The 13,796-nt window shown below is 38.0% G+C and overlaps 1 protein-coding gene across 6 annotated transcripts in view; it reads right to left on the bottom strand.

The window, feature by feature from the left end:
* pard3bb (par-3 family cell polarity regulator beta b) overlaps nucleotides 1-12,486 on the bottom strand; it is a 420,195-nt gene extending 407,709 nt beyond the window's left edge. For 4 of the 6 annotated variants that reach the window (XM_079821283.1, XM_079821280.1, XM_079821282.1 and 1 more), the window contains exons 1-2: nucleotides 12,197-12,467; nucleotides 11,529-11,791 (exon numbers count right to left, since the gene is read on the bottom strand). In XM_079821283.1, the coding sequence (XP_079677409.1) occupies nucleotides 11,529-11,645 (117 nt within the window). In that variant the 5' untranslated portion in view covers nucleotides 11,646-11,791; nucleotides 12,197-12,467. Of the gene's footprint in view, nucleotides 1-11,528; nucleotides 11,792-12,196 lie in introns of all 6 variants that reach the window. The other 2 variants (XM_079821284.1, XM_079821281.1) reach the window with 1 other exon arrangement.
* Between the last annotated feature and the right edge of the window lie 1,310 nt (nucleotides 12,487-13,796).

Raw genomic sequence — 13,796 nt, 5'->3', positions numbered from 1 at the left:
GTGCTCAGCTTTTTTCTGTGACAGAGCCGAGCCGCGCGTGCGCCCTGAAGGCAGAGCTCTTTCACCTGCGTCCTCACAAAACGTTGATATTTGTATGTGTTTTAAGACCTGCCAGTTAAAGCGATTTTAAACCATCAGATGTGAATTATGTTGAACTAATGCCTGATATATTGTGACAAACGAACACTAAGACAGAAGCTCGCACATCACATGAAGATCGCGCGCAGAGAGCAGCGCAGAAACGCAATGTCAACGCGGTCCTGTGACTAAAGTAAAGTAACTAAAGTAGCTTAGAAACTCAACCGTTATAGGCATATATTTTAATACCTTTGAAGAAGGCTAAGTACAAACCACAGCTTCATAATGAATAGAGACGGTATGAGTAATTCACACACACAATCACTCTCTCATTAATGCATTCAAATAAATATAATGTAGGCCTACTGTGTTAATTTATCTGTATCTGATGTACAACAAGCAGCAATCTGCCCCATAGACAATAGCTGCTGAAAGTGAACAGTTTCCTTCAAGTATTTTAAAATCAAAATAAATTGACTTTTTCATTAGAAAAAAAAATTCCACCTTTAATAGTAGAAAATATTTACAATAAAAACCTTATCAGGAACTTACTCAAAAACCTTTTGAGGGAAAAAAATGGACAGCAAAAAAAAAAAAAACACAAAGCAAAATATTCGTTCATTAATCGTAATCGAGGTAAAATGTTCAATTAATCGAGGTTTTTATTTTTGGTCAAATCGTTACAGCCCTAGTCGCAAGTACCAAAATGAGTGGCTTACTGAACTTAAACGGTCAAATACATACAAAATTCTGTCAAAATGCTTTCTTGGCAAGTATTCAGTTAAACACAGTCAGTTTTGGAATGTTAAATAGTTGAGAAAGATAATGGATGTTGTGTAACAGTATATTGGATCCGTGCATAAACTCTTAAAATGACAGCAGTCTAAAATTCCAGTCATGTTCATCAAAAAACAAAAGACAAAGAAAATCACTCTCTGCTCTTGACTGAATATGTTTTACAGGGGCAGCGTTTATGTATAACGCAGAGTATGGCAGTTGCGGCTCATGATGCTGCTCGTTAGTTCTGTTGCAGATGAAACCAAATTTAAACAGCATAACGGCATATCCTAACCAGAAGCGATGCGACAAGATTTTAAGCGTCAAACCAGACTCAACCTGAGATCAATCAATCAAAAATCACAGCCAATCAGAAGAGTCCGGGCGGGCTCTCTCTGCAAGCTGCAAGAAATAGATAAGTACAATATCGAATTCCTAAATCTTACACCCCTTTAGCATGATTAAAAATACATACTGAGTGACTGAAAGATTTTTTTATCATAGAATAATAACCGACTGTTATGCGCAAACCAGAAAAACTTAAAGCCATGTTTATTTCATATCTCTCTTTATTCTATTGCATTGATGTTTATTTGTTCGTATTTTATTACTGACTTTTTACTTGAGAAAAGTAGATTTTTGTTTGTATATGCTGTCAATTATAGTTCTGAAAAAGAAATTCAGAATCTGCTAAATCTGAAATCGATCCAGAAAATTGCAATTGGTGCAAATCTACTTTTAAGAGTGCCAAGAGAAATAATACACTGCAATCTACAAACCGAAGACCACCACTAACATACTAAAAATTCTGCTAATGTCCAAGCATTTAAAACAGATAATCACAGGTAATTAGCTCATAATCACTCAGCTTTCTGGTGTGATTAGATGAAGCCTTCACTAAGCACCAGTAATTAAATAATTACGGATCTCATAGGCTAAATAATCATTTACAGTAGAGACAGCACAAAAAACAAAAAGGTTGTTTTTTTTTGTCACTGGAACCAAAAGTTTGTTGTATTCCAATTGACCAAATCACTGAATTCCTGCTTTATTTCAAACTCACCCAGCTCTTTCCAGTTTCAAAACATATCATATGAATTTCTATCCATTAAAGACTCCGTCAGAGCTTCCTCCAGCATCCTTTACAAAGCACCCAAAGCAAGCTCAGCATGTCTGTTGCGTGTCTATTGTAATCAGTGAGTAAGCTATAAGACACAGCAACCACAAATCATCCACGCATGTTCAGCAAAACTTCCCGGCAAATATTGAATGTACTGGCACTGAATTCAAGCTTCATATGGAGTGGCAGAGCCGTGAAGTTCGTCAAAGGTTCAAAGACCACACTGATTGATGATGGTGTTAGTATTCCTGCAAACATAATGCTCCGTTTGTTCTGCATTTTGTGCTGAAAGAGCCGAGACGTGATTTGTGAAGCCTCCCTGCATTCATGAATAAATGCAACATTATGATTATTAACTCTATTAATGAAACTTCAAGGGAAACCTGAGGGACATTAGTTACCAGCAGCTCTGAATCATACAGTCTCACAGGGAAAAGAACCAAGTAATGAAAACAATCTATCACAAAGATCGATTATACCACCTTCTCAGTACTGACAAACCATACTGCGGTACAACGCTTCCAATCATAAACGGAACACAAGTAAACCTAATATTACTGCGCTGCATAGTACTATCCATGAAACTAATACCATTATACATCATTGTGTGAGTGTGTAAATTGTGTGCATGCTTCCATGGACCCTCTTCCGTTTATTCTAGCTATGGTTAGATCAACACCAAAATTTTGTCTTTGTTGCGAATGCGATACCAACCGCTGGTACTTTTTTCAAATCAATACAAAATCAATACCTTAGGCTACAATAATGGTTCAATATGTTGGTTTCATATGGTTTTGTAAAAAATTTTAGTTGTTCCCATTCCGATACTAGTATCGGAAATATCACCGATACCACAACAAATTCTGGCATCGGTATCGGCGAATACTTGAACCCATGTACCGATCCGCTACCATTTTCTGAAAGGGTTAGTTCACCCAAAAATGAAAATTCTGTCATTAATTACTCACCCTCATGTCGTTGGACACCCGTAAGACCTCCGTTCATATTCGGAACACAAATGAAGATATTTTAGTTTTAGTATATAGAAGATACATTTAGTCCATTGGCATTCAGTACATTGACACTTCCAAGATCCATGAAAGGCACTTAAAACGTCGTTACAAAGTCCATCTCACAACAGTGGCTCTACAATAATTTTACGATGCGACGACAATAGTTTTTGTGCGCAAAAAAAAAATCAAAATAACACCTTTATCCAACTTGTTCTCGACTTCCGTGTATGCATCCACGACGCATGCGCGAGAATATGACGCAGATCCGGCGTTCGGACATATGACCCAGAAGCGATTTGTTTACGAGCAGAGGAAGACGCACGTGTCTAAGCTGTTGAATTCTACATTGATCGTGCTTTAGGTCTCGGCGTAGTGCTCAAAATGGGGCTTAAGTGTGTATTTCATGGATTCCCGAACGCCGGCGCTACGTCATATTCTCGCGCATGCGTCGTGGAGGCACACACGGAAGTCGAGAACAAGTTGGATAAAGGTGTTATTTTGATTTTTTTTTGCGCACAAAAACTATTGTCGTCGCATCGTAAAATTATTGTAGAGCCACTGTGGTGAGATGGACTTTGTAATGACGTTTTAAGTGCCTTTCATGGATCTTGGAAGTGTCAATGTACTGAATGCCAATGGAGGCCTATCTGAAGCCTTTCTCAGCCATCAGCTTTCAACTAAAATATCTTTATTTGTGTTCCGAATATGAACGGAGGTCAGACGGGTGTCCAACGACATGAGGGTGAGTAATTAATGACAGAATTTTCATTTTTGGGTGAACTAACCCTTTAAACAAGACCTATTTATTATAACCGCTAGCTTTGCCTAACCGCTGCACGGTTCTTCTTTACTGCTAGAAGAAGAAATTAAAACGCGTTAGCAGTATGTCCTCTGTTTAGCAGTATTTCAGATTGGACCAACCAGCCAGTAAAACGGCGACAAGGAATGTCACAAGTACGGGTACTTCGGTACCAAGTCGGTACTGAAATTTAAAAAATGTGATGATACCAGCATTTCTGTAGTACCGGTAGTACCAACTCGCGAGTATATTCGGTACCCGCAGCTGCGTTCAGTCGCTTCCATGTTAATCTAAGCGCGGGGCTCCAGACTGTAGCCGAATATATACTAATGTCTGTGAATATTAAACTGCAAAATACTATTTAAAGGGGTGGTAAAACAAATTCTTTTGAAGGCTTGATTGTGTTTGTGGGGTGCACTGTAACATGTGTTCATGCTTCGTTTTAAAAAAAATTGCCTTATTTGTCATATATTTGACCTTTATTCTACACTGCTCTGTCCCTCCTTGTAAAACGGTCTGATGCTTTCCGGGTTGTATGAAGCCAGTCCCTCAAAAATACGCAGTGGGCTCTGATTGGTTAGCTGGCCCAGTGTGTTGTGATTCGCTAACCGCCTAGTGTACATTTGTCGGAAACGTCACGCCCCTTACCGGAGGCTGTGCTTTGGTCAGTATTAGAAACAACGGCGTCAATAAAACCATATGAGCCCGAATCAGACCCAGAACATTTGAGTGAAGATGATCGAGCAGAACCTGTTCAGTCCTCAAGAGTAAAGACTGCGGATCTATAATGATCGCTACTGAATGGCACTTTAACTTTTGTATTTTTAGAACGATTATAGCCAAATATCTGTCGCAAGAACTAACCCAAAACGAACACTAAGCACTGGCTTTAACTAGTAAGTTAGCCAAATCACACACAGAACCATGTTTAGCATGCCTGTAGATAAACAATACATAAAAGCTCTAATCAAAGAATCATTTACACTAATGCCAGGTTCGCTGTTGAGATTTTAACGTTAGTGTTTGTAACGTTAGGTGTTCGTCGGATAACGTTAAGTATGAATGAGCATTTAACAGACTGGTTTGCAGAACAGCGTTGTCATCTGTTTACTTCCTTGCTACAACCTATTACAGGAAAACACATCGATGAAAAATAAATCAGACTTACAGGTTGTGGCCCGTAAACGGCTTCTGTTTGTAAATCCAGCTTTCAGGACAAGCCGTTGTGCATATCCTGTATTGAACTCGCGAAGTTTGTGTAAGTTTGTGTTGTCCTCCGTGAAATGTGCAGCGCGCGCGTCGTGCATCCACGCACCGGCAGTGTTTTTTTCACGCAGCTGACGTTGTGCAAATCTGGCATTGAAATCGCGAAGACGGTGGATGTTTTCCTCTGTTAGATGTGCTTAGATGTTAGATCTCCTTTGCAGGGAGCCCTGCGCGCGCCTGATTCCCCGCTGACTCAAACACACGTGCATATAACATGCTGTATGTTAAACGCTCTGCAAAGCACCCCCGTCCCAAGGAAGGCTGAACAGAGCAAGTACCCCAGACCTGCAATCCGGATGAAAATAACAGCGTTTCCTCGGCATCGCGGCAACAACACTCCAGCCTACTATACCACAACGGCGCCGCGATACAAAATGGCCTCACCCCCCCTTATTTAATATTCTCGGAGGAGGGGTTTATGTAAATATTGAGCCTGTTGATGTCACCAACCCTGGAGGAATGTGTGTAGTCGCCTGCTGGCCGTTTGCTGTAGTTCTTAGAAACTGATTTCTTTAAAAGCAAATATCTCCCTTTGCTTTAAACTTTGAACGTTGTAACTTTGCAGATGTTGTTTATGCTCAAGCAGCAACATTACACGCTAGCTAAAGTTAGAATAGTGAAATCGTGGTTTACCACCCCTTTAAATATTATTCCTGCAAATTCTGCCTCTGTGTGGATGACGGGAGCAGATCGCGGACACTCACTCGCTGTCTTTGTAGTCACTCCCGTGTGTCACTATATGACGACACGAATGCATAAACCATCCCTTTATGAGAATTTACTTTTTCATTTGAGAAAACTGTCATATCATGAACACAGACACTCAAAAGTCTTCACGGCAACCCGTCAAAATAAAAGTTTGGTTTAACGTGAAGAATTTGACAGAATATATTAGGCTACTGTTGTAGCCTACAGTAGATTTATGTAATAATAATACATCTCTACTACTAATAATAATTATGCCTAGATGGTTGCTTATTTTTCAATTTTTTCACTATTTTTTTATAGTCCTAGATTTATTACAGTTATATTATTACAGTTATATTGTAAAACTAAAATATCTTTTTCAGTTTGCGGTGTTAGATTTGTGGCTGCATTTGAAGTTATTTTTCACTTAAGAAAAATAAATAATAGTACTGTCAAATGCATGTCATATAATAAAAATACTGTAATAAATACAGTAGTTCACTGTATGTATTTGTTCATGTTTTATTAGGGATAAGTCTGAAGCACACCATAAAATTATTCTAGCAAATCACAGGGCTAGTAGTATATACAGCTGTATACAGATACACACCCAGGTGTCGGATCAGTACTCGGTATCGGAATCGGTATCGGGAACATCTCTATAAAAAAGTATACAAATATGATGTCAAGTGGTGCAACCATCAAGTAAAAACATGATTCTTACATTTTGAATACACAATTAAATACATTTTGAAAATAAGTTAAAAGGTATTTGACAGATATTGTCAATTAATTGTTCATGTGTTTTATATTTAGGGTTATGGTTATTCAATAAATACAAAATACAACAAATTCAAAAATGTTATAAAATTCAAAATCAGTAATCTTTTGTCTATACCTTCATATATGTATAAAAACACTAAATAAAAATCAAATAATTAATTCATAAATATTATTAAACTTTTGGGGAGTTGCACCACATGACATTTCAGGAGATATTTTGTTATTTTGTTGATTCTGCATGTTGGTCACACCACGACTTTCACAGACAAAGGTTTTTTCCAAAAAAATAATAAGCACTAAATCAGTTTGGTTAAAAAAAAAAAAATTCAGACATTTAAAACATGATAATCATAGGCATTGGTGTAAATTCACTGTATGGATAAATTACATTTGAATGTATTTTTGAATAAACTAAGGCTATGTTCAGACTGCAGGTAAATGTGGCCCAAATCTGTTTGTTTTGCTCATGTGTGACTCAGGTCTGTTTTTGCCATGACCGTGTGAACAGCTCAAACCACATGAAATCTGATCTTTTCAATTCTGATTTCGGCCACTTCCATATGCTGTCCTATATCTGATACAGGTCAGATGTTTTGCAATTCGACCTCAGTCTGAAACAGTCAAATCAGAATTTGAGAAAATTTTCTAGATTGGCATTCGTAAGTTCTGCACTCATGGGAGTCACTTCAAAGATTTTACATACCCGACGTTATCAAGACAGTTGCAAAAGGTAGTCAGTGAAAGACAGTGATGTGTCAGAACTATAAGTATTACAGGACCATGATCTGTTCACACCGGAATCTGATTATATTCCCACATTTAAAACAACAATGTGAACAGCTAAAAAAATTGGATCTGAACAATACATTGGAATTGAGTACTAATGCTTTTTGTAATATCTGGCACGATTTTCAGCATGCCCGGGAGCCACCATCATTGGGGAAGATGCATTTCTGGCAAATCAACTAATTTACATAATGGATTACGTCAAAAACGTGCGTCCCAGCCTTAATTCAGACCAACAAAATGAGCATAATATCATTGACCCTAAAGGTGCTTTCACATTTACAGTTTCTCAGCTAATTTTTGCAGTTGAAATCCAGTCATTCCAATATGAATCCACAAGAACGGGAGTTTCACATGAGGGCGAAAAAAAACAAAAAACAGATCGGACATTAATCAAATCGCAAGGCTGTGAATCAAAATCTAATCGAATCGTGAAATTTGTGTCAATGCCTAGCCCTAATATTTAGTACCGTGCAACACTTTTTGTGACCCTGACCGACTATGGCCAGATCAAAGAAAATCTGCAGGGGCCAAATAACAGACATTCACCCTGGCCTGGAAATGAGGCCCCAGAGACAGCAGCCAATCAGGATCCCTCAAACAGCACCATCCATCCTCGCCGAGGCCTAGTGTGCGTCCTCAGCCCACGCGTCTATTCCCCTGAGACTAACAGCCAATAACACTGAGCTGATGGGAATAACAAACACACAAATAAAGGCTAGGCACGCACATATACGTGTCTTAGTGAAGGGACGTGCCCACCCGAAAAAAAAAATTTGCTACGAGCTTAGCTCAACGCACAGTGGCCCCTAAGAGTAAATGCCTGATAAGATATTGCACATCGATTGCATACTAAAACCAAGCAATACCTCTATCCAACAGGCAATCTCTTGTCAGAGCCCTGACCTGCCAAATCCATCGCATGATATTACGGTCTGATACGCGACAGGGTGCAGTACGAGGCCACCGTCACCCCGGGTCTGATCACAAAACCAGCTTCGGTACAACGCGAAGACCGTCTCCCATCAGTCAAATTGACCACTCTAAAGACAAAGCAATAACGCAGTAAATTGTAAGGCGAGGAAGTCGCGCAGCAATCTACAGGCTCATTTGGGCCCAGCGACTCCTGGAGCGAAGCGGGATGAGAAGCCTGTTGTTTATTAGGAGCCCGTCTAAACCTTAATGCGCCGGGATCGAGCCGAATGCACGTCCGCATCGGCCCAGGGGGATCCGTGAGAGCCGGCGAAAATGGGTGCCACTCAAACTGATGTACTATTTAAATAATGAAGCTCAAGCAGCAATGAGGGAGATATCTGATGAGGGGGCAGAGGGTCAGCGCTCAGGGGGGAGAACGCCTGGCACGTTTTAACTCTGATTTGCATTTATCACATGGAGAAATTGGACAAGGCGCATCTGCCCCCGACTTCATAAAATCAGTTTTGCAGATCCCTGTCATCAGAGAAAGGCACTTATGAACCCTTTTAAATTTTACAATAATCAGAGTGAAGGTCAACATTTCAGTTTCCATCAGGCTTGGAGCACGTGACTAACAGGTTTGAAATTAATGAATAAGGTCTTTACAGTTCACTCAATCCCATAAGGTAAAGCATACATTTTTGATCATCCTCTAATTAAATGTAAAACCGAATATTAAAAATTACATAATGTAGTATGTGGTAATCCCATTGTGATTTTAGCAGTACTGTTAAAGTAGGACTTAATTAGATGACACCAAGTCAAATCTCAGAATTATTATTAACCTTTATAAAGATGAACAAGATGTGAAACAAAACACATTAGGCCTGAAGGAATAGCTCACCCAAAAAATGTATCTTCTGTCATCATTTACTCGTGTCATTCTTTGCCTCTTCTTTTTATTCAGTCTTGCGATCTGGTTACCAATTTTAGGGTATGTTTACATGACAACAATGTACTAAAAATGGAAAAGTTATTCCTTTGCGTTGTTTCGCGTACACATGACAACGTTGTCAAAACGATCCCTGTTCAAACGGATCCACGAAAACTACTAAAAACGCTGCATTATGCATGCCAGGCCAGTAGTTGGCAATATGACTTTGTAAAAAAAAAAAAAAAAAAAACACAACACTCCTATAGACTGAACACGTAACATGCGTGCGCATGATGTCACCGTTTTCTCAAATTTGCATTTTAGTAGTTACACGGAGACGGATAATGGTATCGTTTGAATCAAAAGTTTGGGTTTTCAGGACCTCAAAACACTGTTGTCATGTAAATGAACGGTCAAAAAACAGAAAAGGTTTTTAGTTTAACAAAACACTGCATCATGAAGCTTCGAAGCGTTATGAATCAGCGAGTCGAATCATGATTTGGATCACGTGTAAAACTGCTTAAATCACGTGACTTTGGCGATCCAAACCGCTGATTCGACTCACTGATTCATAACGCTTCGAAGCTTCATAATGCAGTGTTTTGAAATCGGTCATCACTATAGAAGTTGTTATTTAGGTTTTTTTTGCGCACAAAAACTATTATCGTAGATTCAAACAATTATTGTAGAACCACTGCAGTGAGATGGACTTTGTAACGACGTCTTTAGTACCTTTTATGGGTCTTGAGAGTGTAAAGTGCCATTGTGCCAATGGAGGCCTTTCTGAGCCATCGGATTTCAACTAAAATATCTTCATTTGTGTTCCGAAGATGAACGGAGGTCTTACGGGTGTCGAGCGACATGAAGGTAAGTAATTAATGACATAATTTTCATTTTTGGGTGAACTATTCCTTTAACTGTGAGTGTAAATGCAATTAAAAAAAATAACATTTAAATTATCAATTTGCTACAATTTTTGCTTGAAAATGTTAAACACATCTAATCATTTCTTTATTACATTTTCATTTTGCAACTTATAAAGAATTAAAATTTATATTTAAATTATATGTTAAAACTAGTGTAGGAAATAGCAAATGTAAATTATTTGCTCCAAATGTTGCACACATGGTATGTAAAATTTAAATTGAAATACCGAAATGCATTGCCATTTTGCATATTGCATTGCAAATTGCTACATGTAAGCTTCCATAGAAATGGCTGTTTGCAGACACTATCTAAGCACCCCCAAATGCAAGCAAGAGCACCCTCAGTTGATACTGTAATAATATATTGGCAAATGCTCCAGTGCATATTTGTGTCTGTAGAACGTCAAATGTATCCATTTACAACGTGTTTCTGCAGCGGTGACATAGTTGTTGATCTCTTGTACGCAATGGCCAATATGTTTTAAGTTAGTCAGACTCCACTCACTACTGAGAGTGCCAGAGTTTTTATTCAGTGCTGAGTTATACAGGCTTGCAAATCCTCACATGAACAAAAACAAAATTTGATTAGGATTTGATTATGATACCTGTAGGCATAATAGGCCAAAATTATTTTATTATTATTTTAAGTTATATTGTGCTTTGTTTGTATAATGTCTGCTGGAATGCTAAAAATGTTCAGTGTTAAATAAATATTTTTAAATTGTAGTTTTGTATTTTTTTTTTTGTAATTTATTTTAAAAGTCAAAATAGTAAAAAAGCTAATTTATGCAATGGTGAAAAAATTGGGAAAATAAATGGGAAAAAATAGAAAAACAGCGTTCGGTATTCAGTTTAGGCCGTCGGCCAAGTGTTTTATTATTATTCGGCTTCGGTTGCGGCCAAGAATTTTCATTTCGGTGCATTCCTAATTTCCAGAAAACTTTTAACCAGCAAAATTGATAATAATTTTAATAATAATAATAATAATAAATGTTTCTTGAGCACCAAATCATCATATTAGAATGATTTCTGAAGGATGTGACACTGAAGACTGAAATAATGGCTCCTGAAAATTACATTACATTTTAAATTATATTAACTAGAAAATAGTTATTTGAAATTGTAATAATAATTCAAAATAGTACTCTTTTTAAGGTTTTTTTTTTTTTTTTTTTTTTTTTAATGCAGCCTAAGTGAGCAATGAGCATAAGAGACTTCTTCCAAAGCATTAAAAACCTTTTGAATATTAGTGTACATTATTTTTATTATTTTATTTTGGTTATCTATTCAAACTGAGCAGAATAAACATTTTGCTAAACATCTCCTTTTGTGTTCCATTAAATAAAGCAAATCTTGCCAGTAAAAAAAAAACCCATGAGGATGAAAAGTGTTTGGGTTTTTTTCTATCCCTTTAGGCTATACCTTATAGTAATACTTTACTCACCTGCTCAAGTAGTTTTCTGTATCTCTGGGTGGCTTGCTGGATGAGATCCCGCACTGTCCATCCTTCCTTACATGGGACAACAACACCAGTCCGTCCAAAACTCACTGTCACTTTCATTTTTAATCCAGAAAGGGGATGATCAATCCAGATGTGTGGCTAAACAAACTCCAGTAGCAGCAGGTGTGTGTGCTTGTGTATCTCTCCAGCCAGGCTGCACACTGGTTTTCTGCATCAAACTTTACAGCATCAAAGACGGCATGATACTATACAAAGAAAAACAAATACTGTAAGTCAAATAAATAAAGGTAGATGTTTACTAACTAGAAAGCAGTGTTTACTAAACTGTTTAATAAATCAGCATGGGTAGACACTGCGTTGCATGGAAACAGCTGGTAGGAAAGTTAGACAAAGTCGGTGCACTAATAAAGATAACTTATCTTTAAAATAGATACTTTTTGGCTAGTTTTATTATTACAGTCATGGATGAGGGTGTTAGTGTCCCGTTGACTTGCTGAACTCAGATGGCTAACTGGTTAGCCTAACACTTTCACTTTTTAAACTCATCGCTAACTCTTAAAACAATACAAAAACACCGACATCAAACGTTAAACGCGTATAAAATTCGTTTGCGTCCATTTAGATTCATATCAAACCTGTTTTGCACTTACTTGGAAAATAAAATATGGAGAGGCAAGCAGGTTAGCGGCAAAAACTTTGGCGACGTGTTGTTGAATACCCTCACAAATCATGCAGTCATGCTGTCTTTATACAATTACCCACTTTATCGATGATTTACTAAAGACACTGAACATGTGTGGCTGGCGTTTCCATCAGTATTTTGCCCGGATGGAGTTGCATGTCTTGCGCCATTCCAAAAGTTCCCGAGCAGCCTCCAGCAGTGTTATCCCAACATACAGAGCGGGGCCACACAACTTCATTAAAGGGCCAGAACACATCTGCACATGATGGACCACTGCAGGACACGACGCACTCATCACACTATATGCAAAATATTGTTATAATACCAACATATGTACCCATTCCACATCCCTACAACACTGTGCTGTTTATAAAGGTAACCATAAGCCATTCCATAATTCGTTTTATACTACCAAATAAATAAAATGAGGATAAATAAAATAAAACAAGATCTTGTCTTCAGATTACGCCATGTTAAAGTCACCATTAAATATTTTTTTTTGAATATTGCAGTATTTATTATAAATGATTTATCTGTGCACATCATTATTTATTTATTTATTTATTTATTTATGTGCAATAATCTTCAATCAAAATATCTTCTTCCTCTTCTCTGATGGCGTGTGTCTCAGCATGAGGGCGGGACAACCTATCACGATGGGTGTTTCTCAAACGAAAGGCTGCATCCTACAAAGGCTGCATATCTCGGCTGCCGTGTCATCAAAACACGCTGAAGGCCATCTCAATTTGAAGGATCTTGGAAGGCAGCCTTCGTTTTTTGCGTCCTTCATTCGGCCTGTTTTGAAGGATACATCGGATGTATCCTTCACAGCCTTAAATCACCCACAATACTTTGCACATTTAAATAAATAAAAAAAATAAACTGATGGGATATGAGTCGGTACTGAGTTTATTATGAAATGTAAGACAAAAGCATATGTGTTATCTTTTGTTTTGCTGTAAATTAATCACTAACATTAAACTGACAATAATGTAAGCCACTGGGAGACCGCAGACGGCTGTCATTCTCTGTATATTGCATTAGTAGAAAACCAGTTAATATAAAGATTTGTAATACAAAGTATTTTTCCAAAATTAAGTTTCAATAGTATTTTTGTGCCGTGACCATGGAGGCGGGAACATGTGTGACGTAGCCATGCACACTTACTAGACCGTCTCATTCTAGTGTTTAATTGCTGAGGAGGACACTAGCCTGGACTAGGAAGGGCGCAGTCTCGGTAGGATGCAGCCTTCCGTTTGAGAAAAACCCTATGGCTGCATCTGAAATTGGATATTTCCCTACTATATAGTAGGCAAAAAACAGTATGTGACAAAATAAGTATGTCTTCACAATAGGCTATGGGAGGGGATTTATGAATGAGGGTGTTTCTCAAACGGAAGGCTGCATCCTACGAAGGCTACATATCTCGGCTGCCACGTCATCAAACGTCGCTGAAGGCCATCTCACTTTGAAGGATCCTTGGAAGGCAGCCTTCATTTCCCGTTCTTCATTTGACCTGTTTTGAAAGATACATCGGATATATCCTTTGCGGCCTTAAATCACCCACA

Source organism: Gobio gobio (assembly GCF_949357685.1).
Source record: "Gobio gobio genome assembly, chromosome: 7".
NCBI lineage: Eukaryota > Metazoa > Chordata > Actinopteri > Cypriniformes > Gobionidae > Gobio > Gobio gobio.
The sequence above is the reverse complement of the archived record's forward strand: the minus strand, read 5'-3'. Positions and strand labels throughout refer to the sequence as shown.